This window comes from Neovison vison, chromosome 12 (assembly GCF_020171115.1).
Source record: "Neovison vison isolate M4711 chromosome 12, ASM_NN_V1, whole genome shotgun sequence".
Classification (NCBI taxonomy): Eukaryota; Metazoa; Chordata; class Mammalia; order Carnivora; family Mustelidae; genus Neogale; species Neogale vison.
This window is the reverse complement of record NC_058102.1, coordinates 20477329-20503889: the sequence shown is the minus strand read 5'-3', so window position 1 is coordinate 20503889 and position 26561 is coordinate 20477329. Positions and strand designations below refer to the sequence as shown.

The 26561-nt window shown below is 36.0% G+C and overlaps 1 protein-coding gene across 3 annotated transcripts in view; it reads left to right on the top strand.

Moving 5' to 3' along the window:
* ANO4 (anoctamin 4) overlaps positions 1-26561 on the top strand; it is a 380838-nt gene that overhangs the window by 133184 nt on the left and 221093 nt on the right. For 2 of the 3 annotated variants that reach the window (XM_044227348.1, XM_044227346.1), the window contains exon 3: positions 15054-15158. The exons of the other annotated variant lie outside the window; for it this stretch is intronic. In XM_044227348.1, the coding sequence (XP_044083283.1) occupies positions 15054-15158 (105 nt within the window). The remainder of the gene's footprint in view (positions 1-15053; positions 15159-26561) is intronic. 3 annotated transcript variants of the gene reach the window in all.

Genomic DNA, 26561 nt, shown 5'->3' with positions numbered 1-26561 from the left:
TTCAGCTCAGGTCATGATCCCAGGGTCCTGGAATTGAGCCCCACATCAAGCTCAACATCAGGCTCCCTGCTCAGCGGGAAGCCTGCTTCTCCCTCTCCCTTTCCCTTGCTTGGGGTCCCCCTCTCGCTGTGTCTCTCTCTGTCAAGTAAAATAAATAAAATCTTTCAAAATAAATAAATAAAGTGGGTTTAAGAGAAAATGGAAGGACATGAATTAGATATTGTGACTATTGACGACTTTTTAAAAGCAGTCTTGCTGTGCAGGCTCGTGAAGAAATAAGGCCTGGGCTGAAGATGAAGTAGTCAAGAGAGAATTTTGTTTTTTTCAAAATAGCACATCTCAGCAGATAATTTATGATGTTCAGGAGAGGGGAGAATTCATGATGTGGGTGTCAGTGAGAAATGAGAGTTATACACAATAGAATTATGAATAATTTATCCGTGATAACAGATGGGAAGGGAGAGTGTATGTGGCTGTTGTCAGTGCAATGAGGGTCTAAAAGGTTCTTTCCTACTCTATCAGTTTTATCTGTAATGTGGGAGGCAAGATCATCACTGAGAATGAGAATGAAATCTTGCTCAGAGAGGGAGGGAGAGGGAGATGGTATAAAGATAGGTTGTACGGATGGGGGAAATAAGATTGACAGCCAGCCTACAGTAAAGGACTATTTGAAATTCATGGTCATGAAATTAGGACAAGTCATCATGGTTGTGTGTTTTTCTTTAACTCTGTTTAGGTATATGCATGAAGACATAGAATAGATGCACAGCTATATGTAGTCAGGGTTGTGATTTTTGCCAACGAAGTAGGAAAAGAGAGAGAGAATCAAAGGTGTATGAGAGGGAATGATGACAATTGGTTATGTGATTCAAATGTGATAAAGAGGAGAGTGAAGCCAATAAGGGAATGAGGGGGTAGTGGGAAGTTGAGAGAATCGGTTGAAGGTTCCAGATGGGTTGAAAGCATGTCAGGTTAGGGTAGGGAGAAGTAGAGCTAGAACATTAAGAGGTGGTTGTAAAAGAGTGAGTGGAATGACTGGCACTGATATTATGGAGGATTTTGTTATTATTAGTAATGACAAGGTCTGTACTAGGGTATGAAATGAATGGCTGTAATAGAGTGGAAGGCAAGATCATTGGAGGAAAGAATTCATAAGGACTGAGAGGCCAGGGTTTGGGAAAGATCATCTGTATAGATATTGAAACTGTCAAAGATTGAATAGTATTTAGAAGAGGAATAATAAACCATGAATTGAGCTCATCCAGAAATGAGGGAGCATGACTTGAAAGTGATGTAAAAACCTGAGATTCAATACTAGGGATGTTTAGAGTATAGGGAAAATTGGTGGTCTGAAGGTGTCATTAATATTCAAGGAAGATACCTCTTCCTCTCCAGGTCCATTGGTGTTAGGACTATAGAAGAAAAAATAGTACCATAGGAAAGAGCCACAGGGAAGCAGTGACTTCTGGAACAGTCAGGCTTTGATAAGAGCAAGATGATGAGAAAAGTCTGAGAAAGACTGATGATGGGAGGAGAATTCTGGAGGGCCTAGTGGAAGGGATTTAGATGCGGGGGAATTGCATTCAACAGCTTTCTTTAATTATTTTTCTGAACCATCCCAAAATTTTCCTCCAAAGATCATTAATATTATCCCTCTTCTACTTAATAGTCTTTATGGCTGTCCAGAAGAAAGTGCAACCTTATGAATCCAGTTTCTCAGGCCCTCTACAGTGTAACCTCTCCCCTTTTTTCCTGGCTTATCCTTATACCCCAGTCTCCCTTATTCTACTTTAACCACCTATGGCTCTTCATTATTTCTCAAATAAGCTCCTCCCACTTTTGGAAATGCCCCTTCCCCCAGTAAATCTCTACTTAGCCCTTCTCATTCCGCAAAATGTAACCCAGTTCCATATCCTCTCAAAAGCCTTCCTAGATCTCATTGGTCAGAAAGCCCACTTTCTTGTACTTCTACAGAATTCAGAAGCCTTATCAAAGTCCATATTTTTTTATATTTCATAGTTCTCCTGGAAGTCAGGAACTGTATTCAATTTTTCTTTGTATTCTCCATCTCCACTAACCCCGTGCTTTATTCAGAGAAAGTTTACTAAATGATTATTTGCTGTTTGTCGAAATCTATTCCACCTACTGCATACAGGTTTGCATACTGAAGTTACACAGGCTAAATCTAGTTCCTTCAAGTGATGTTCCTTTAAAAACTCATCTTGAGCTATTTCCCAACTGAAACATTTCCTTAAGTGTCTTCAATGCTTCCTTCAATGATATTGTATTCAGATTGTTTACCATCCTACTCACTCTGCTATTAGAAACCATCTTATTTCAATTACTGCCTCTTTGACTATACAGTGCCCAGAATTACATAGAGTATTTTGTTTATGTGTGACCCAGGTAGAGTCAGTCAATGTTCGGTTGACATCCTATGCTGAAATAAATATAATAAAAATTTGAAAAAATGTTTAAGTATTTGCTAATGGTATAATGTCAGTGTGAGATAATTTAGCAGATCTCAAGTGACTGATATCACCTTAAAAACATGACTATGTTTATCTCTACTTCTATCACAGATATTGAAACCTACTTGCATTGGGTAATGGTAGAAAATATAAATAAAGCCAATTCTTTAGCAATGAATTATAATTAAAAATTATTTTGAATTATAATTAAAAACCCATTTTTAAATATATATATTTTAAACTATTCTGCAAGTTAGATGTAACTTCAGTTACAACCTTTTATTTTTAGTATACTTACACTAATGCATCATAGCTCTCTGTTGGGAGATTATACAAGAGCTCTCAAACTTATTTGTAGTGAGTCATAGATTTTAGAAGCATCATGAACATTTTAGTAATATTGAGGCCTATTATGTGATCATCATCTTTTTACAAAGTTAATAATCCCAGTTCTCAAAGTGCTCTCTAAAAGCTCACTCAGACTGGTTGTGGAGTACAAAAAGAAAAAAATAAAGAGTCTCGTTAATATTCGATGCTATCATCCCTGAACAATTTCAATTCATTTATTCCCCTTTGAGATTACCAAAATTGCTGAGTTCCTACTATGTACAAACAAATATTTATTTGGAAGATAACTTGTTGGGACTGGAATGGTGTAGAACTCTATTATACATGGACCTTAGGAGGCTTACAGTCATGTCCAGAGAGAAATCAGCCTGGGTTCTTTGGTTATAAACAACTGAAACTAATTATTTAATCCACACAAAGAATGAATTTAAATCTGGAGGAAATGTATGGAAATGGATGGAAACAGCCTTGGAAAAGGAAGAAAAATCAAGAAATGAATTATTTGATTATCTGGAATAAATAAACCATTTGTTTTAGTTTTGCATTATTTGGCTAAAGTTTTGAAGACTTGGGAAAGCCAGTCTTACTGGCCATGCACCTTTCCCTTGGCTGAGGTGGTGATGAAAGAAAGAATGGTACAGAAGGAGACTTCTCCCTTCAGCTGTTATAATAGGATTGTAGGACCAGCTGGGCTACATATTGTAAGGGAAAGACACTGCCCCAAAAGTAGAGGGGATGTTAGAAAAGAGAAATGAATATACAAGAATGTCCACTACAAGGACCTGTATGTAACCTGCTGTATTAGAAGCCAAACTGTTTTAAGGGCTGGAACAAAGATATAAATAAATCAATGGGAATATTCTTAGTGAGAAAAATTTAAGAATTCATAAGGTGTAAAGTCTACACATTGGACTTTGAAGTCAACTAGAATATCAACAGGAGAATGGAGGGCTGGCCATTCATATGTAGGAGAGTTATTATTCTAATAACAGAGAATGTATTGTGCTGTTTATGAATGTAGACTTTGTTAGAGATTTTTGAACCCAGATATGTTAACTGATAGCTATGCAGACTTAGGCAACTGACTTAATTTCTATAAATCTCAGTTTTCTGACTAGCAAAATGAGGATATTAATACCTATTTCATAGTGTTAGAGTTGCCAGCTGAAATACAGAGTTCACAGTTAAATTTCAAATAAACAGCAAATGCTTTTGGTGTATTTCTTGATACTACATGGGGCACCTTATAATAAAATATTACTAGTTATTTATTTGAAATTCAGATTTAACTGGGTACTCTGTATTTTTATGTACTATAGCTGGCAACTCTATATAACAGTGTTAGGACAAGTTAATAAATTCATCAATGTAAAATGCTCAATATGGTCCTTGTCACGTAGTAAGTGCTCAGGAATAAATAGTAGTGATTACTTTTGTTTTCATCATCACAGACAAAATTCAGAAGCCTGAAAGTGAATATGTCACAGGACATTTTCTGGCTCAGTCACTGTACCATAGAGCAGTTTTTCAACTTGGGCTAGAATGAATATTCTCATTGTGCTTTACAACACAGGAGCTGTTTGCCTTTGTCTTGTATGTGTGTGGTTTTGTTTTTCTTCTGATTGTTTCAGATTATTTCTCTCGTGTGTTGATTTCAATTTGACCTTATCTTTTAGCCACTCATATTTAACAAATATTATTTTCTATTCCCTTTTATAGGCCAATAATAGAAGTATTAAATGGCACCAAGCTTGGGACTATAATTTAAGGATCAAGAGCAGAGTAAACTGAAGTATTGACTGCAATTTTTTTAATTTGAAACTGTAAAACTTTGTGGGTATAGATCACATTATCCCAGTTTAATGACTATGCCACATAAAATAGAATTAGAAGCTTTCTGCAATCTTAAATACTTCTTCTATTGCTTTTCCTTTATCTGTTAGGCCTATCATATAGTCCCAGAGGAATATCATCAATCCCAGAATTTGTCCATTATTCTCTTTTAGAGTTTGTAAAATGGCGTTTTTACTGATATGTTTAATGGTTTTCCCAAGTAATTTCTGACACAATTCCTTTTATCTTTTAATTTAAAACCTGAGCAGCCCTTTAAGCTTGATTATTATATACATATGTATATATATGTGTGTGTGTGTGTGTGTGTGTGTGTATGGTAACTAAATGCTGGGACAAGTTGATTTCACACAAGAGACACTTAGTTCTGTCTGTATATGGAGGTTTTAAGTGTTTGATAGAAATAAAATTATAGCTACAATTTATTAATTACTCTACCATATTCTCAATCTCAAGAACTGTTAAGCTGCTTGCATCATTCCTTATCTCATTTAATTTCCCTAATATTTTTATGCAGTTATCCTTATTTTTCTGACTGGGGAAACTAAGGCACAGAGATGGTTAAATAACTTGTCCAAGGATGTATATCCAGTAAATGGCAGAAGCAAGATTCCACATCAGTTAGTCTGATTCCCTTATTCAATGTGCTTATGTTACCTTCTTCTTTAAATGATGTGGTGGCAATGTATTTCTAGCAAGTTAGTATAACAAAGCCTTGGAAAACTTAAATTACAAGTCCCATAATATTTCACACTTTAACATAAGAAGACTGTACTGAGGAAGGGATCAGTAAGATTCCATTGGAAAGTGATGATCCACTTCGTGGCTTCCTTTTTTGTTGTACTTACTCTGCATTAGGCCTTTATTTATTTATTTATTTTTTTATCCTCCCTTTTTCTGGTTCCAATTCTGGTTCTGATTATAGAACACATTCTCATTTCCCTGAGTTTTAAAGATTACTTTCTGGCCCTCATGTCAAGTTCTGATCTCAAATTAGGGAACAGATTGAACTCAGCAAGTGCCTTTCATGTTCTCTTTCACCCCTTAAATGGCAGTACCAGGAGCTATGCGGAAAGGGACAGGGAAAGACAAGGAGCAAGTAAGGAGAGATTTTTTTTTTTTAAAGCCAAGAAAGACTTGTGTTTTTCCTAAGAAGCCAAATGAAGGTTGACTTACCTCTAGTTCTGCCAAAATGAGAGTGGAGATTCAACTCGTTCTTTAGGGAAAGAGTAAGGAAAAAGCAAATGGATGGCCATTCTTTACCACAGTAAGGATTATAATACAGCCACCTCACATTAAATGATGCTTCATTGTTTCCAAAGGGCTTTCACAAATATTTCTCCTACATCTCATTTAGTTCTTCCAGCAGCCCATGAGATGGAATTATTCCTATTTTACTGTGGCTCAGGAATTATTCCTATTTTACTGTGCCCAAATGCATAAAATTAGTAATTGGTGTACCCTATGACCTATGTCTTTAATTTCTTATGAGTGGTTTTTTTTTTCCAGCTATGCCCTTTTCCCCCCTTGAAGATGAAAATTAGTTGAGTGTGAAATTTTAATGTTTTTCTCATCACTTTATCTGGAAACAAACATTGAGAATTGTGGCTGAAATTTCTTTACTGAACCTAAAGAACCTGGCTACTCTTCCTGAATAGATCTGAAGCTGGGTAAAATTACATGTTTGTTTTATCTGTGAAGTGGGTTTTTCATGTGACTGGAAGTTAAGATCTTCCACATGGCTTTGAAATTATGTGGTAGAAAAACTGTAAGAGTTACTTTGGGCTTCTCTTTCATTTCTCGTTGCGTTGAAGGTGAATGCGGTATCTTTCACAACAGTCAATGGTATGATTTGGAAATAACCCTAATCATCCTTCATTTGAATCTCTTCTGCTTTAAGTGTTTTTTTTTTTTAAATGTGTGATGTGAGTTTAGTAAATATGGGGTGCTTAGGAAAACAAGCTATTTTGGGCTTTGTTATCTGTGTTCCTTGCCCTCACTTGCTGAGTAACAAAATTGTGTTTTCTAAAAATATGTGCCAGATTCTTTCCTTAGATATTTACATTTTCCTTTCTCTTTGCTGAGGGACATATGCACATCTTTTGACTTATATCATGCATGTAGAGTGAATTTTCTGAGGTATCTTTTCACAACCATTTGAACACACGAAATGAAGAAAGTTGAAGAAAAGCCAGCTACAAGGAAAGCCAAATGACTAATTTCTGGAACAAGGATTATATTTTGTGGAACATAAAACTCTATCTTCTGCCCAAGGTTACTTCAAAAATTTTATATTTAAGAAGTAGAGATTTAAATTATAATTTAGCTCAAGACCATACAAATATAACTAGTGACCTTACCCCAACCTAAGCCCTTAATTGTGGTATTTAATAATAAACTTCCACTATGCTTAATTTCCTCAGTTAGAGGTGAGAATCATGTACAAAATGCACAGAATCTTAGCTCTCAAGAGACTTGTCTTTTAAGGCCATGCTCTCATACATTCATCTCAAGTTCTTCTGTAGATTTATTGTGCAAGTTAAGAAAATAAGCAACATTATAGTAATGCTGAAGGTCTCATGGTTTCTATTCTGCAACCTCTCCTAAAATCCTGAGGATTTTTCCTTCCCTTCTTCTATAAGAACACATTTCATCATAGCAACAGAACTCAGTGGCTAGGAGATAGGAAGACACCCCCCCCCGCCCTTTTGCCCCCCACCCGCCACGGAGCCCTTTCTATAGGACTCCCAGATCCTTCCTGCCCTTTGGAGCTTTGCAGCTCTGATTTCTAAGCCCTCTTTGGAACATCTAGTGCAAGGATGCCCTATAATTTAGGAGACACTGTTTACCAATCCTGAGAAACATGAAAACAATTTTGTTGAAAGTCAGCCATTACTGGCTCAAGTATTAGAATTATTCTTTCCATTTTAGACCTGAAAAACATCTATCTGCTATTAGCCAAATGTGGTTCTCTGTCAGGACCTAGTCCAGAATTAAGTCCTTAGAACTGCTCAGTGTTAATCATTTTGGAAAAAATATCTAGCTTTTATAGTGACTGGTATCAGTGAATCTGTCTGTTTATTCCTTCTAATACAATGCTGGGCTTTCTTTTGTAAGACAATAATCTTGCAATATTACTAGATTTATAGTTATACAACACTCATATGAAAGAGTGATTCATGTATCTTTTTACAATAGCATCTATGAAGCATCCTCTCTTGCGAAGCCTTTTTAGCTTACAGCATGCTAGATAGATTATTGGTAAGCAATATAAATGAAATTAAGAAACAGAGATAGAAAGTTTTTCTAGAACTGGTGGAATATCCCACATGTGAATCTAGGGTTTCCAATTTCAGATTCTTCAGAAGAACTGAATTTATTTACTTCCTTCTTAAAAGATGTATCTTGAGCATTGTCTGATGCAGGGAAAGTTTGTAAAGAAGACAGAACGTACCTCCCCCTCCTTCTTAATACTGTGCTTCATCTTAACACTGTCATAAAAACACTGAATTCACTACAGGGAATTGAAAACAAACTCTCAATTACAAGAATGTTGGTTTTTTTGCAGCCTATTAAGTCCAAAAATATTCATGTGAGGATTTATTTTAGATTTTGTTATCATGTTTTGATATATCACTATTTGCTATTCTGTAAAAATGTTGCATTTGATAATTTGTACTAAAAATACCTCTTGGGACAGGAAATACCAATTTTTATTTGCAGAATATAAATAGAATGTAGACAGATGCTCAGATCAAGCATCATTCATTCTGAGGAAATCATAGAAAATATCATTGTCCCTTTTAGCCCACTTTACAGGGTTCCCCATCTTGTAGGTTGTATGTCAAAGGTAAGATTTAACTTGTCACACTTCTCTTTATTTCTGTTTCAACATGAAATAATTATCTCAAGTCTAATTAGAGGTTTTTAATGCATTTTTTAATTTAATCCAGACCCTAAACTTGGAATTGGCCTTCATTTTTCAGAGAACAGAATTTGTCATTGTAAAATTAGACAGTTGAGACATAGAAAATAGATCATCAAAAAAAAATAAAAAGAAAATAGATCATCACTTGATGATCTAACACTATGAACCATATTTGCATGCACGTAAACAATTGTCAATAATTTTTAATAGAGCTTCTCAAAAATTTCCTCCTTTCCATTTTATAAATGAGAAAAATAAGGCTCATTATTTAATGGTTCAGGGTTACATACAAAAGGAATTCAAATCCAGGTCAATGTAGTATCAAAATCTGCTTTTCTATACTGCTATGTATAAATTTGCAAATATAGGATCTATTTATATTTGAACAAGATATTGAATTTAAAGTCATTTAAAGTTATTGACCTAAGACAATATAACAGAATAACTAAGAATAATGATTGGATGGGTGGGTGGAGGGCAAGAGGAAGTGGCAGTCTATCATATAACTTATATTGTCTTGTATCATAGCAGGAAGTAATAAGTAATATATAAAATTGATCAAGATACAATGGCATAGGGGCGCCTGGGTGGCTCAGTGGGTTAAGCCGAAAATCTTTAAAAAAAAAAAAAAAAAAGATACAATGGCATACCCACATGGAAATAGCCAAAAGAAGTAAAAACAAACTCTTGAGAGTATTGATGCTAAAGGAATGGGTTTGGGGTTAAGAAGGGGGTAAGGTTGACAACTGTTGACTTTCATTATAAGATTTAAGATGTTGGTACCTTAGCCTTTTCTTTATTACTTGACAGGATTTGAGAAGAGTTCACAAAAAAAGTAAGTGTTTGATTTAGAACATGTCTTTCACAGTTATCTATAGATAACCTATCAAGAAGTCTTAAAATTATGTACAATGAAAGAAAACTGGGATGTTTTCTCAGTCTGTTTCCACTATTACTAGTAATATAAAATTGCAGTGTAAGAACTTTAATTGAGAAATTAATATGTTCAAGGCATTGATCTAGATTCTGTAGGAGATAAAAAGGTAGATGCAGTTTGGTCCCAGGCCTCCATCATGTTATAGTTTAGTTGAGGGTGCTAGAGATTTAGAAGAAAATCTAGATGGAGAGAGATAAGAGCTCACATGTTGTCTGTGTCTACTCCATACTGTGCCAAATACTTTACCTACCTGATTTTTGATGGAAAACATGTACCATAGAAAAGATAAAATATAAGTAGCTATAGAAGTTCAAAATAGAAATGCAGGAAATGGTATTTGCTTGTTAGGGTCAAGAAATGCTTCCTAAAGCAGAGGATTTAGGCCATGAGAGACTATGGACTCTGAAAAACAATCTGAGGGGTTTGAAGTGGCGGGGGGGTGGGAGGTTGGGGTACCAGGTGGTGGGTATTATAGAGGGCACAGCTTGCATGGAGCACTGGGTGTGGTGAAAAAATTATGAATACTGTTTTTCTGAAAATAAATAAATTGGGGAAAAAAAAACAAAAAACAAAAACAAAAACAAACAACAACAACAACAACAACAACAAAAGTAGAAAGGGAGGAGAAGGGAATTGGGGGAAATTGGAAGGGGAGGTGAACCATGAAAGACTATGGACTCTGAAAAACAATCTGAGGGTTTTGAAGGGGCAGGGGGTGGGAGGTCCGGGTACCAGGTGGTGGGTATTATAGAGGGCACGGATTGCATGGAGCACTGGGTGTGGTACAAAAACAATGAATACTGTTATGCTGAAAAAAAAAAAAGTAGAAAGGGATTTCTATGGGCAGAGATGGAATGGGAGAGGTATTGACATATGTGTTAATTGAGACTCCTATTTAGAACTTTTTTTTCTTTTTTTGATTCCTTTTGTATATAACCATTTAGCTAAATCCATGTAAACCAATTATAAATCTAAAATGAATTTTTAACATTTTTTTTGCTCAGCTGAAAATCTTTTATTAAATGTAAGCACTGTTATCATGGTTCCTTTTTATTAGAACTACTTTCAACTTGACTCACACAACAGAATCACAATTAAGATTTGAGTATAATCATTCAATCAAGTGTGAGAAAAGCTCAAGACGGATTTGGATCACATGACATTTGTGGCTATTTTTGATTTTTAAAATTGTTCATTATGTTCTCCACATCATCAGGAATCTTTTTAAAGTTTCCCCTCTTTAATATAACTTATTGGTTTAGTTTCCTAGGGATTACATTTGGTTGCATGCCAATGACTGAGGCCCAGTGTTGTTACATTTTATTTTAAAACTTCATCATTTTGAAACCATGACATTTTCACCATCTTGCCTCTGAAAAAGAGCTTTGTGTTTTGACTCAAAGTCAGAGGCATCTCTGACTGTAGAAAGAGCTTTGATTCTTTACTTTTTAGAGATCACATCAAAAATGTGGGACTAATAATAAACAAATATCAGAAGTTCAAAATAGACATAGAACTTTCTGTATTGAAGTGTTTTGTCTTGTTCACTGGGCAGTGTGTGCTAAAGGTAAAGATTGTCACCTTGAAGGATTCATTTGAAAATGTCCTTGAACAAGTGATCACTTTCTATTTAGAAAAGTTTACAAAAGTCCTTGTTTTATAACATCCCCTACTTTGTCATGTTGGGCTTTAATGAATGACTTCTTGCCAGAAGTTTCAGACCCTTATATTACAATTTAAAGTGTATTTTATATTTTTTCGAGAGTGGAGGAAGGAAAATACCTTGTATTTTAGGGATTCTAAATGTGATCTTACAATTTACCATGAAGAGAATGTTGCATCCCGCAATTTGGAGCTATTTAAATTATATATTTTAAGAATTAATGTATTCATTAATTTACATTTAAGAATTTAGAAAATTATATGTTAGATTTTATGTTAGATTGATCCCTTATTAGCAACTGTAGTTTTTAAGTCTTGAATCCTGAACTCTCGATATTTAATGTTCTCCAGTGCCACAGTCTGAATTTAATGACTTCAAAATTATGAAAATATTTTGTTTATTGTTAAAAAAAATAGAGAAGATAAAGAATTAAACAAAATATATGAATATTTTACAGGTGAGAGATAACTTCTGTACCCATTTGGACTATTTCTTACTGCCTTTTTTTCTAGTATATAAGGATAATTTTAAAAAAAATTTATTTTTTATTTTCAGCATAATAGTATTCATTATTTTTGCGCCACACCCAGTGCTCCATGCAATCCGTGCCCTCTATAATACCCACCACCTTGTACCCCAGCCTCCCACCTCCCCGCCCCTTCAAAACCCTCAGATTGTTTTTCAGAGTCCATAGTCTCTCATGGTTCACCTCCCCTTCCGATTTCCCCCAACCCCCTTCTCCTCTCTAACTCCCCATGTCCTCCATGCTATTTGTTATGCTCCACAAATAAGTGAAATCATATGATAATTGACTCTCTCTGCTTGACTTATTTCACTCAGCATAATCTCTTCCAGTCCCGTCCATGCTGCTACAAAAGTTGGGTATTCATCCTTTCTGATGGAGGCATAATACTCCATCGTGTATATGGACCATATCTTCCTTATCCATTCATCCATTGAAGTGCATCTTGGTTCTTTCCACAGTTTGACGGCCGTGGCCATTGCTGCTATAATCATTGGGGTACAGATGGCCCTTCTTTTCACGACATCTGTATCTTTGGGGTAAATACCCAGGAGTGCAATGGCAGGGTCATAGGAATTTCTTGAGGAATTTCTTGAGGAATCTCCACACTGTTCTCCAAAGAGGCTGCACCAACTTGCATTCCCACCAACAGTGTAACAGGGTTCCCCTTTCTCCACATCCCCTCCAACACATGTTGTTTCCTGTCTTGCTAATTTTGGCCATCCTAACTGGTGTAAGGTGATATCTCAATGTGGTTTTAATTTGAATCTCAACAAATCCATTTATCTCTATCCCTGTATCCATTTTCCTTACATTTTCTTGAGATCTTAAGCATTAAATATTCTTCAAAAACAGACTTTAATGGCCTGAATGCCTCTTTTATGTTGTTTTTTTGGTGACTTTTATACTTCTATACTGTTCTCAAACCAAAATAATTACTAAAAAATTGTGGAATTTCGGTTATTAGAAACTATAGCTATTAGTCAAAACTACTTCTACATGAATTTATGAGCTCCTGACTAAGACAAACAAGATAAACAAGTTGGGCTTCTGTTTATTAGCCTCTTTAGCAAGTCATTTGTTTTTTAGTTTATGTAATGGTATTTGTCATGATCTGAAGCACTAGAACATGGGACTATTGATAAATCCATTTCCCTTATTTCCAATAGCCTATATTTTTGACTGCTTTGATATGAGGGGTATTCAAGACTGGTAGGAGCATGTGTTGAAGTTGCATCTTGAAAACTTAGTAGATGTGTGACTTTGGGCAAATTATTCCTTTTCAGTGCACCTTCATTTCAAAGGTAAAGACTAAATGAGATGATAAAATACATAGCCCAGAGCCAGCCTATAGGCAGTATTGAATATTATTTATTTTTTGTCATTGTCATTATAAGGCCTTTGATTATTGAGCAGAACAAAGGCAGTTAGCCTTAGCAGAAGTTGAAAAGCAGTAGACCATCTTTGTACTTATGCACATTAGCTGGCCATTGGGGGAAAAACCAAATAACCCATTTTAATTCCTGTTGAGAAGCTTAGTCTCAACTGTTAACTTCAGTGAGGCAACTGCATGCATGCATTTGAGAAGTTCACTATGTCTGCAGTGCTTGACAATGCTTGATAGTCACTGAAATGCATGCTGGTGTCCCAAAGAACAAGCTTGTGGCTTCCTTCTCATTATTCAGTAGCTAGTTTCTGTATAAATGTCAATGTTCCTTTAATACATTATTATGGATGATAATAGTAGTGGCTTCCATTTAGTGAGTGCTGACTATTTAACAGCTAAGAGCTGTTCATGCATTATGTCATTTAGTCTTCATGGTTGTTTTGTGAGACTGTTATTATCACCCCTATTTTTTTTATTAACCTATAATGTATTAGTTGTTTCAGGGGTACTGGTGTGTGATTCATCAGTCTTACATCAGTTCACAACACTCACCATAGCACATACCCTCCCCAGTGTCCATAACCCAGCCATACCCAATTCCTCTTCCACCCCCAAACAACTCTGTTTGTTTCCTGAGATTAAGAATCTCATAAGGTTTGTCTCCCTCCCCAGTCCCATCTTGTTTCATTTTTCCCTCCTTTTCCCCCACAGCCCCCTGCCCTGCCTCTCAAATTCCTCATACCAGAGATATAATTTTATAGATGAGAAAACGAAGATTTAGAGAGACGCTGTTCCCTAATAATTATTTGAATGCTGGTTTGCAGGACTCTAGAATCTAAGTTTATAGATTTATTTAGAACTGTTATGGCTTTTGTTTCAAAATTATCATTTTGGCTTAGTCATTTGTTCAGCCTTCCTTTGTTTAGGGCCTGCTGGGCACTGTTCTAGGTACTGGGTGATAGCTCTTCTAAAGCGTACCTTCTATTATATTAAGCTACTTCTGTCCACGTCCCTCCTAGAATGAGTGTCCTTATACAATAGTGACTGTGCCATATTCTTTGAGTTTTAGGGTTGTAACTAAAATCTATTAATTCTGGGCTTATGAAATAATTATTTCTACAAAAATATTAGAAGCTTAGGCATGCCCTACTCTATTTATCAGGCTATCTTTTTATTTTAGCACTGGCTTTTTAGCTCTTCGAGACTCCTCAGAGTTAAAGATGTTCTTAGTGATTATTTTAAGAAACATTTAAAGGTTTATTATTATTAGTGATAAAACTACTTTTTGAGGTCTTGGTTTCTTTGACATCTTTAATGTTCTATAGATGTGTGGAACAGCACACACACGCAAAAATTCTTCTTTAGAGCACACCAAAGATACACGAGACAAATGTAGTACAACAGGTTTAATTATATCATAGAAAAAAATAAAAGTATTCTGATAGAATTGAAAAATAAATGATGTAGCAGGAAAGTCCAACTGTGAGGAGAAACACGATGTCTATTTTCCTGTATTATCAAGAATATTAAATCCTTTTCTGTGAATGAATCATAATTTTAGAGAAGATGATATGAAGTATTTGTGTTGAATGTCCCTTTTTAGCCATATGAAGATGAAAATAATTTTAAACGACCTTGGGTGGAGGCTAACATATATCTTCACCTAGATCAGTAAATACTGTGAATACTGTGTATGATATTTTAGTAGAGTAATTGCCTTATTTTTTACTTTGGAAATACAGTTAAACCTTTTTGGTCCCATAAGGAGCAAATGGTTGGTAGTGTTTCTCATTTTTTTTTTTAAAGTCCTTTTTCTAAGAGGGAGGATCATTGGTGAATCAGCTGGCTATTCGTTTTAGATTTTGACATTGCTTCTCCTTGGGACCCTAATGCTGGGCTCTCTGATAACCAGTGCAAACTCCATGAATATCTTTCATTTCTCTAGAAGGAGGTGTGGATTTGCAAGGCTACCAGCTGGATATGCAAATACTACCTGACGGCTCAAAGAGTGATGTGGACTTTTCAGAGATTCTTAATGCAATACAAGAAAGTAAGTTTCCCTCAAATTTTAATTTGACCATGAAAGGAGAAACTATTCTAATACTTAGGAGGGATGATAAAACTAGAAGCCTTAGATGCCAAGTTTAAAGAAAATGTTGTAAAGGAGATACTGTGTAAAATAATTTTGAGTCCAGAAGAGATGGTTAGTGAAATGCAGGTTTAGTTTGTGAAACTAAGCCACACAGTATTGGGGCCTTTGAAGAGGCCTGATGGTAGAACTGGAGTTCCATATTTAGTATACTATAATACATCGTGAATCACTAGATACTATATTTAGATTCATTGATTCATCATAATAAAATAAATTTTCAAGAATACTATTATTAGAATACTATTCCTTTGCTCAGATGTATGAGTAGTAAGAAGTAAATGTTGATGTAGTGGTATCATGAATTTATTCTCCAAAAGTGTGTATTTCAAGTCAATGATGATAGGCTATAACTTGAGAAGTGACCTCTCTCTTCTAAGCATTTTGATTAAGGTTAACTCTTCTTACATTACTTTGTTTTATAGATTTTACTAAGAATTTGATCTTAATACATTTACTCAAGTTGTAGATTTAGCATTGAGGATGGATGATGTGGTATCATAGACTAAGTCATTAAAATTTGTGTTTCATTATCAGAGCCCTAATACTAGATAATGATACTCTTTTAAGATCAAATAGTATTCTACAGTGTTGTGCTTGAAGGGATTAGATCTGAAGAGCACTCCAGGAAGAACCACTATAATTTTTTGCTACTTTTTTTGACATTGAATTTCTATACTAAATTTTTAATGAGAAAATTTAAGTATTTTCATAGCAGTTATCCCCTTTTGTCATCATACTACCCTCCCAACCTTCTGAGATAATTAATACTTCCACTTTACAGGTAGAACTGAGGGTGGAAGAAGTTATGTGCCAGGCTAGTATGATCAAGAATGGAGACCAGCTGGAATGGAGGGTCTCCTACCCTTCATCTAATTCCTTTCTGAATGTGCTCAGTATGGGGTTGAAACACATCAAGCGGAAGGATCCTAAAATTGAAGATGAGGCTGGTTCTAAGAGAAATATTTTTAATGAGAAAGACAAAAGGACCAGCTATTTGTTCTGCTTGGGTAATCCCTTCATATAAGGTTAATGAATAAAAGAGAAAAAAATTTCCCCAGGAGATTAAAAATCCAATTAATAGACATGGGGGAGAAAATAATTTTTTCATGGAAAGTTATAAAATTCTGTAATTACTTCATCTGATTTGAAAGATGATAGATTATAGAGTGCCGAAAGGATTTTTTAAAAAATTTTAATAAGTGATAAAGTTGGCTTCTATGCAAGTGCAGATGAACCTAAGGTTTTTTTAGGGCTGCATAAAATGACTTTATCAAAGTCCTTTATATCAAAATGACTTAAATGGTTATAAGACTATTTTTAAATAATTTTTTATTTTTTTAATTAACATATAATGTATTATTAGCCGCAGGGGTTACAGGTCTGTGAATCGCCAGGTTTACACACTTCACAGCACATTAAGAGACTATTTTTTTAAAGTAATTTTTATTAGCATATCTTACTAAAGGCAGAGTTGTATATGATGACTTTTATTGTTTAGAACAGTGAGCTCTTTGTGAACTAATAGAAGCATATAAGTTTGAGTAGTTAATATTTAAGTTTAAAAATAAGAAAAGGGAAATATTCTTTCATGGTTTGTCTCCCACTCTGATATCCCCGCATTCATTTTCCCCTTCCTTCTCCTAATGTCCTCCATGATATACCTTATGTTCCACAAGAAGTGAAACCATATGATAATTGACTTTCTCTGCTTGACTTATTTCACTCAGCATAAACTCCTCCAGTCCCATCCATGCTGATGCAAAAGTTTGGTATTCATCCTTTCCGGCGCCTGAGTTATATTCCTTTGTGTATATGGACCACATATTCTTTATCCATTCGTCTGTTGAAGGGCATCTTAGCTCTTTCCACAGTTTGGCATTTGTAGCCATTGCTGATATGAACATTGGGGCGCATATGGCCCTTTTCACTACATCTGTATCTTTGGGGTAAATACCCAGTAGTGCAATTGCTGGGTCATAGGGTAGCTCTGTTTTTGATTTCTTGAGGAACCTCCACATGGTTTCCAAATGACTTCACCAACTTGCATTCCCACCAACAGTGTAAGAGCGTTCCCCTTTCTCCACATCTTCTCCAACACTTGTTGTTTTTTGCCTTGTCAATATTTGCCATTAACTGGTATAAGGTGGTATCACAGTGTGGTTTTGATTTGAATTTCCCTGATGGCTAATGACGATGAACATTTTTCATGTGTCTGTTAGTCATTTGTATGTCTTCTTTTTTTTTTTTCCAATTTATTTATTTTCAGAAAAACAGTATTCATTATTTTTTCACCACACCCAGTGCTCCATGCAAGCTGTGCCCTCTATAATACCCACCACCTGGTACCCCAACCTCCCACCCCCCCGCCACTTCAAACCCCTCAGATTGTTTTTCAGAGTCCATAGTCTCTCATGGTTCATCTCCCCTTCCAATTTACCCAAAAGCACATACCCTCCCCAATGTCCATAACCCTACCCCCCTTCTCCCAACCCCCCTCCCCCCAGCAACCCACAGTTTGTTTCGTGAGATTAAGAGTCACTTATGGTTTCTTTAGAGAAGTGTCTGTTCGTGTGTTCTGCCCATTTTTTTGACTTATTTGTTTTTTGGGTGTTGAGTTTGAGAAGTTCTTTATAGGTCTTAGATATCAGCCCTTTGTCTATAGTCTCATTTGCAAATATCTTCTCCCATTCTGTGGGTGGCCTCTTTGTTTTGTTGAATGTTTCTTTTGCTGTATAGAAGGTTTTTATCTTGATGAAATCCCAAAAGTTCTTTTTTGCCTTTGTTTCCCTTGCCTTTGAAGACGTGCCTAGCAGAAAGTTGTGGTTGAGGTCAGAAATGTCACTGCCTCTTTTCTCGTCTAGGATTTTGATGGATCCCTATCATACATTTAGGTCTTTTGTCCATTCAGAGTCTATTTTTGTGTATGGTGTAAGGAAATTGTCCAGTTTTATTCTTCTGCATGTGGCTGTCCAATTTTCCTAACATCACTTGTTGAAGAGACTGTTTCTCCATTGGATATTCTTTCCTGCTTTGTCAAAGATTAGTTGACCACAGAGTTGAGGTTCCATTTCTGGGTTCTCTATTCTGTTGCATTCATCTATGTGTCTGCCTGTGTACCATGCTGTCTTGGTGATCACAGCTTTGAATTATAGCTTGAAATCAGGCAACATGAAGCCCCCAGTTTTATTTATTTATTTATTTTTCTTTTTCAACATTTTCTTTGTGATTCAGGGTCTTTTTTGCTTCCATACAAATTTTATGCTTATTTGTTCCAGCACTTTGAGAAATGCCATTGGTATTTTGATCAGGATGGCTTTGAAAGTATAGATTCTTCTGGGCAGCATAGACATTTTAACAATGTTTATTCTTCCAACCCATGAGCATGGAATGTTTTTCCATCTTTTTGTGTCTTCTTCAATTTCTTTCATGAGTGTTTTGTAGTTCCTAGAGTATAGATCCTATAAAACACTGGGTGTTACATGCAAACAATGAATCATGGATCACTATATCAAAAACTAGTGAAATACTGGGTGGTGACTAACATAATATAATAAAATAGAAATATATTATTTCACCTTCAAATGCAAATCAACTCTTTTTAGGTTTAAGAATTTTCTAATACTTTGGAACCAATCTGTTTTTTTGTTTAAAAAAAATAAGTTTTTTGTTAAGTAGTTTTAGGAAACTGCCTACATGGCTTTGGTCATTTCTGGTAGGAAAGATTTGGGCCATTTATCTACCTTCAGTTTCACCCTAGATTCCAAATGTGATTCATATATTTAACAAATTAGTTGAAACTTCTAAGTATAAATACACATAGTTTGGTTCTTAAAGGGACTGTGCCTTAGACTATTATTTATAGGAAGCTTTGAGAGACCAACTTACAAAAATGTAAAAATACATAGGATTTGGACATCAGAAAAACTCCTCTCTCCTACAGACATTTTTGTTGAGATGACAGAAAATTTTATTATTTTCTTGGAATTTTGTGAATATATATATATATATATATACACACACACACACACACACATACACACACACATATGTTACATATATATAAAGGTTATATATATATATATATATAACCTTTAAGATCAAGCTAGGAGAGAGACAGAATTTGAAACATTTTTTGAGTTTCTAAGACAAGCCAGCCATTGTAATAAGTGCTCTTCCCTTACTATCTCTTTTCTTAAAACAACCCTACAAGAAGTAGTAGATGTGTTTTCTCCATTTTAAAGATGAAAAAACTGAGTATACTTCCCCAAGGGTCTATGGTTAATATTTGACAGTCAGTATTTAGTCATATGCTGACCCTTATTCTGATAAATAAAAGATTAAATAAACATGATTAGGAAAAGTGAGCTACTCAGTATTTTTTTAATTTATTTTTATTTATTTTCAGCATAACAGTATTCATTATTTTTGCACCACACCCAGTGCTCCATGCAATCTGTACCATCTATAATACCCACCACCTTGTACCCCAACCTCCCACCCCCCCACCACTTCAAACCCCTCAGATTGTGCTACTTTATTTTTAATAAAATTATTCTTATTTTGTTGTGTCTTGTTGCAAGAATTCTTCCCCATGCTTCTATACTGTAAAATACTTTACATTTTTTTTCCTATACTGCTTCAGCCCTAACAATGGCTTCTCCTGTTCAAAAGATATCTTAGAGTGGCTAGCCACCTACAAGTTGTTTCTCAGATTTCCCCATAACAGATGTACAGCTTATAAAGAAGGAAAGTTATTTCAACCATTCATCCATCTCTCCACCTGACCTGTCATGTACCAGGGCACTGTGTTATGCGTAGTATCTTAAAGCAATGGTGAAAGTTTTTGTGCACAGTTCAGTTCAAAAGAAATTAAAACAGAGATCACATTTGTTTTATTGTTCAAAATGAAAGCAACCTGATTGTTTTCTAAGAGGAAAACATTCCTATATGACAGTATAATGTAAGGGTGTATGTGTATGTGTTTTCCTTGATGTAATTTTTCCCTCTCTCTCTTCTGACCCATTGTTTCCCCATCTCAAGGTGGTATCTAGGTGCCCTGAACTCCTTTGTTTCAGCAGAGTTCTGTGTTACCTAAAGTTCCTGGCTTTTGTTTTCTGAAAGTCTGAGCTTCTGAGAGGCTAATCCTTGGTAAAAAGAGACAGACACACAGAGAAATACCCAGACAGTGGGAGAAAAGGAATTTCCTGTCCTTAGACTGTCCTGCAGTGGTAGCATGGCTTCCCATGGATGGGGGAAAAGGCAATGAATGGCTGGGTTGTATGCTAGGAGCCAGCACTTGAGCCGCCTGAAAGCCAGCATTGGCTAAGATTCTCCAGGCTGAGGAGATCTTCCATATTTCAGCAAGCTTTGGGGGTTCTGGAAAGGGGGCAGTCTCATCTTCCCGTTTCATTGTTGCGTATCTAGTACCTTAAGCAGAGTACAGAGTATAGTAGCTGCTCAACAAATTTCGTTAGTGAGTGAATGAATGAATTTTACTCTAAACTTACAAAGTGAGTGGCTCAGCAGTAGCAGTGTGGCTTGAAGACCTGAGTGGTCTCTAAACATCCTTTAGATGTTTAGAAAACCTTTGTCAAAATCTTTTACAGTCCTACATATGGTGGGTAGAGGAATGTCAACAATGACTGAAATTAAATGGTCTACCAGGCCAGTTGGGGGAGGGACTTAGACAAAGATATAACTTAATGTAATGATGACAAGGTCATGGGGGCAATGCTTACTCTTGAGTTTGTCTAATAAGATTCATACCACCTTAACAGTCCAAGGATTTTAGTGCCTACTGTATCATGTACAATAATAGCAATTAAAACAAAAAATCCTGCTTTTTTAGTCACTAAATTTTTATAATCTGGACATTTTTTTGAAAATCAGACATTTAGAAATATTTCATTGTGACATCAGATTGAGAATCAAGTCTTAAAGCCCTGTAGTCCATGTCTATGTGTATGTACATTTATTATATTAGCAAACAATTAAGAAAGATATTATTCAAAGGCTATACTGAGCCTTTAAATTCTTGCTTTAAATTATTACCAGAGCCCAATCTTTTCTAGGGATCAGTTCTCTCCCCTCCCCCACTTCTTGTTGCCCACCCCTCCTGCCTTGTCTTTAGTTTTTCTTTTCTGGATTCCTAGTATATGCAGATACAGATTGTGAGGACTGTCAAGTGGCATTCATACCATAACACGTTATTGTGTTATGGTCTGTTAGGTTCTAAAGAAGGAAAGAGAGCAAAAAGCAAAGTGTCTGAAACGAGGACTTGCAGGTTGGAAGGATCTTGTTATCCTGTAGTTGGACCCTCTGCCCTTGCACGTGTGTCTATGTAATCCACAGTGCTGTTCCTGCACTGTGCTTCTGCGTCCGCAAGACTGAGTCATTTCTTGGTGACATCCAGTGAGTCATTTTGAATCCAATTACTTGAGCCCTGATTTCCATTTTTTTTTTTTAATTCATATGGTCATGCTGTTTCAAAGGAGAAGATGGGGAGGGTGCTGACATATATTGAAGACATAATCTTGCCTGACAACTCTGTGGTTGACCTTTTACCCATATTACTGTATTTAGTCTTAGATTCTGATTGCCTTAATTTCCACATCTGATGAAGGGGGGATAGTTCTAATAAACTGTGCAAAAGCCCTTAGTGTGGTGCCTGGCACATGGCAAGTGCTACATTAGTGTTGGCTGCTGTCTTGTCTTCATTCCTATCAAAAATCCTGTGTGAGACATTGTATTACACCTGCTGAAAATATAAAGACATTAAACCTTAAATAAATTAAATAATCCAATCTAAGAGCTAGTAGGTATGAGGACTAGCATTTGAACCTAGGCTTGTCCAAATCCAGAGCTTGTCCAAATCCAGAGCTAATGTTCTTTCTGAAGAAGAGACTCGGAGGATCTTTAATACAGAACATCATTGATTTCATTTCACATTGTGAAAAGGTAACCAAGGCTATTGAGCAAAACCTGCATTAGGTACTTGGTTCTTCTCTAAATATCATTCCCAGGTAGTTAAGAGGTACTATTATTATCTGCCTTGTTATAGAATCGAGATGTCTGTCCTTTTCTTTAGAACAAAGTTAATAGCAACAGAAGCTCTTCCTAAGAAACATGCTGTCCCAGGAATAAGTTAATGATCTTTGCCCCATTGCACAGTGTTCTGTGGATGCCCCATGCTGTGGTCTATGCTCTGTTTTATAAACTGTATCATTACTGAGCCAGGAGATGCCAATGAAATTTTTTTAATGACCACAAATTCAAAAAAAATATATGAGTTTTTTTCTTTGCAGAGATCTATTTTCAAACTTAAAATATTTCAAGTAAACTTCCCATTGCAGAAAAAAGTGCCTACTCTCATAGCTAGAACAATTAGAACCCTAGCTTTCTCTCCTCAGGTTTTCTTTGGGGAGATGTTAGTACAATCATATAATTGTTGTTGTACAACACTAGAAGAGATTTCCAAAAATTTTAAAGCAGTAGAATCTATTTTTTCTTCCTCAACTATATTTTCACATATAATCTCAATATATAAAAAAGGTAGCTGAGTTGTTTGGGGTAGCTGGGAGTGGAGGGTGCAGTGCTTTTCCCACTTAGTTTCCTCTTTGTCCCTTCCATTGCCCCTGAAACTCCCCCAAAAGGATCCTGCAGTTCTAGGGAACACACTTTAAAAGCCACTGACCTTTGGAAAGGAATAAAACTAGCTAAGGAGGATTTATATCTTTTCCAACTACTTTATTTATTTTGAGTTTTCCAAATTGGGCTCTTTTTTTTCTCTCATTGGCAAACCAGATAGTCTTTGCGTTAGGGGTATTATAAGATTCACTTGAAGCATGTTGAGCAGAGTCCTAGGCTTGCTGTTATACACATGTTAAGTGGTGTTTGGTCTTTAAAATCCCAGCCTAAGGTGCTCAAAACTGTGCTCAGTCTGTGTGTTTCTCTGACTTTTTAAAAACATTGAATCTATCTGTTAAATTTTTAAAAGTGTCAGACCTGTTCAGCAGCAGATGTAAAGTCTAGCTTTATTCAGATAAGTATTACAACAGTGACAAGATAGTTGGTTGGCAACTAAAGGACTTACTGTGATTGAAAGCCAAACATGATTTTTTTAAAGATTATTTATTAGGGACAGAGAGAATGCGCATACACTATGCATCCATGAAAAGGGATGGTGGAGGGAACAGAGGGAAAGAACTGGCATACAGACCCACTAAATTGGAAACCCAATGCAAGGCTGAACTCCAGGATCCAAGACCATGACCTGAGCTGAAACCAAGAGTTGGATGCTTAACTGACTGAGTCATACAGGTGCCCCAAGCCAAACATGATTTAGGAACAGTAGTATGCTTTCCACAGAAACAAGAGGCCAGCTAGAAACAGCATAGATGTGAGGGTCAGAACTGGGTTAGATTTTATCTCTGTCACTTACTAGCTTTGTGGCCTTACTTAGTGTCTCTGAACCTGAATTTTTTTCTCATAATGCCCTTTTCCTAAGGTATTTTGAGGAAGAAAAGGGAAAACAGACCCCAAAATTCTTAATACATAGTCAGCTCTCAGTACATTGTACTGCTCTTGTTTTTGTCTTCCTTTCCACTGCTTCATATTCAATCTCTGAGTCTGGGAAAGAAACAGACACTTTATTTATTTTTTTTGGTGGGGGGGTGTCTTGTTTTTTTTTTTTAGTTTCTTTTCAGTGTAACAGAATTCATTGTTTATGCACCACATCCAGTGCTCCATGCAATACATGCCTTCCATAATACCCACCACCTGGCTCCCCCAACCTCCCACCCCCTGCCCCATCAAAACCCTCAGGTTGTTTTTCAGAGTCCATAGTCTCTCATGGTTCACCTCACCTTCCAATTTCCCTCAACTCCCTTCTCCTCTCCATCTCCCCATGTCCTCCATGTTATTTCTTATGCTCCACAAATAAGTGAAACCATATGATAATTGACTCGGTCTGCTTGACTTATTTCACTCAGCATAATCTCTTCTAGTCCCGTCCATGTTGATACAAAAGTCAGGTATTCCTCCTTTCTGATGGAGGCATAATACTCCATAGTGTATACGGACCACATCTTCCTTATCCCTTCGTCCTTTGAAAGGCATCTTGGTTCTTTCCACAGTTTGGCGACCATGGCCATTGCTGCTATAAACATTGGGGTACAGATGGCCCTTCTTTTCACGGCATCTGTATCTTTAGGGTAAATACCCAGTAGTGCAATGGTGGGGTCATAGGGAAGCTCTATTTTTAATTTCTTAAGGAATCTCCACACTGTTCTCCAAATTGGCTGCACCAACTTGCATTCCCATCAACAGTGTAAGAGGGTTCCCCTTTCTCCACATCGTCTCCAACACACGTTGCTTCCTGTCTTGCTAATTTTGGCCATTCTAATTGGTGTAAGGTGGTATCTCAATGTGGTTTTAATTTGAATCTCCCTGAAGGCTAGTGATGATGAACATTTTTTCATGTGTCTGATAGCCATTTGTATGTCTTGATTGGAGAAGTGTCTGTTCATATCTTCTGCCCATTTTTTGACATGATTATCTGTTTTGTGTGTGTTGAGTGTGAGAAGTTCTTTATAGATCCTGGATATCAACCTTTTGTCTGTACTGTCATTTGCAAATATCTTCTCCCATTCCATGGGTTGCCTCTTTGTTTTGTTGACTGTTTCCTTTGCTGTGCAGAAGCTTTTGATCTTGATGAAGTCCCAAAAGTTCATTTTCACTTTTGTTTCCTTTGCCTTTGGAGATATATCTTGACAGCTATATGTAGAAGAATGAAACTCGACCATTCTCTTACACAGTATACAAAGATAAACTCAAAATGGATAAAAGACCTCAATGTGAGATAGGAATCCATCAGAATCCTAGAGGAGAACATAGGCAGTAACCTCTTTGATATCAGCCACAGCAGCTCCTTTCAAGAAACAGATACTTTAAAGCAATCTCTAAGATAACTAGAAAAAGAAAACAAATTGGTGGGTATTAAGGAAGGCATGTATTGCATGGAACACTGGGTGTGATGCATAAACAGTGAATTTTGGAACACTGAAAAAAATAAAATTTAAGTTAAAAGAAAATTACAACATATAAAAATATTCTGAGTGAAATAAGTCATGCAGAGAGAGTCAATTATCATATGGTTTCACTTACTTGTGGAGATAAGGAATAACACTGAGGATATGGGGAGATGGAGAGAAATGAGCTGGGGGAAATTGGAGGGAGAGACAAACCATGAGAGACTGTGAACTTTGAAAAACAAACAGGGTTTTGGACAGTTGGGGGGTGTGGGTGGGATGAGCCTGGTGGTGGGTATTATGGAGGGCACATATTGCATGGAGCACTGGCTGTGGTACATAAACAATGAATTTTGGAACACTGAAAAAAAATTAAATTAAAAAATATTGACTAGAAAAATCTTTTGGGCACCAAGATTTATAATAGTTCTAAATCAAAATGAGCTAGGACCCTCAATATATGATTTCTATAAAATTTGATCTTTAGTTTAGCATTGTGAATGCATAGTAAAAAAAAAAACCAAATTGATAGACTCTTACAACTAGTTTTTATTTACTTAAAAATGGGCACCAGTGCCTCCTATTTGCTAATCAGTTTTAGAGAACTGCCTTGGGCTTTTACCTGGAAGAGTCCCTAGGGCTAGATGTAAAGAGAACTTATTACAAAACAGACAGCTAAATGTTCAAATTAAGATGTAAGCAAGTTTTTTGTTTTGTTTTATTTGCATTTTAAATCATTCCTGAAGGTTTCCTTTTTTGTGTGTGTTTTCTTTTTTGTCTGTGTTTAAAATCAATATGCAATATTTTCAAAGTTCTGAATATCGGATGTAATAATTTGGAACTCGGGACAAAAATAGTAAAATGAGCTGGCACTCTGGAGGACAAATATAGATAACCTGCATTACACTACACAGTCTTATGTTGTCTTCAGTGACCTATAATTTCACTTGATTTTCTCTGTATCAGAAAATACTGAGATTAAAGTACTCCTGTGCTGTTAATGCTACCGTGGGATTTTTCTGCTGCATTTGAGGAATAGGAGAGTTAAAAGAGCAGTGAGTCGAGTGCTTTGATTTTTTGGTATTTATTTCTTACTCTCTAAAAGATACAAGACTCCCTTAGTGTTTGTTTTTCCTGCCTTTATAGTCCTGATTCGATTTTATTCACTCATGTCTTGTTCATGTTCGTGCCTCTAGCACCTAACATAAATGTTGGCTCAGTGAACAAATGACAGAAGATAATTTATTTGCTTACTTATTTGAGCCCTTGAAAT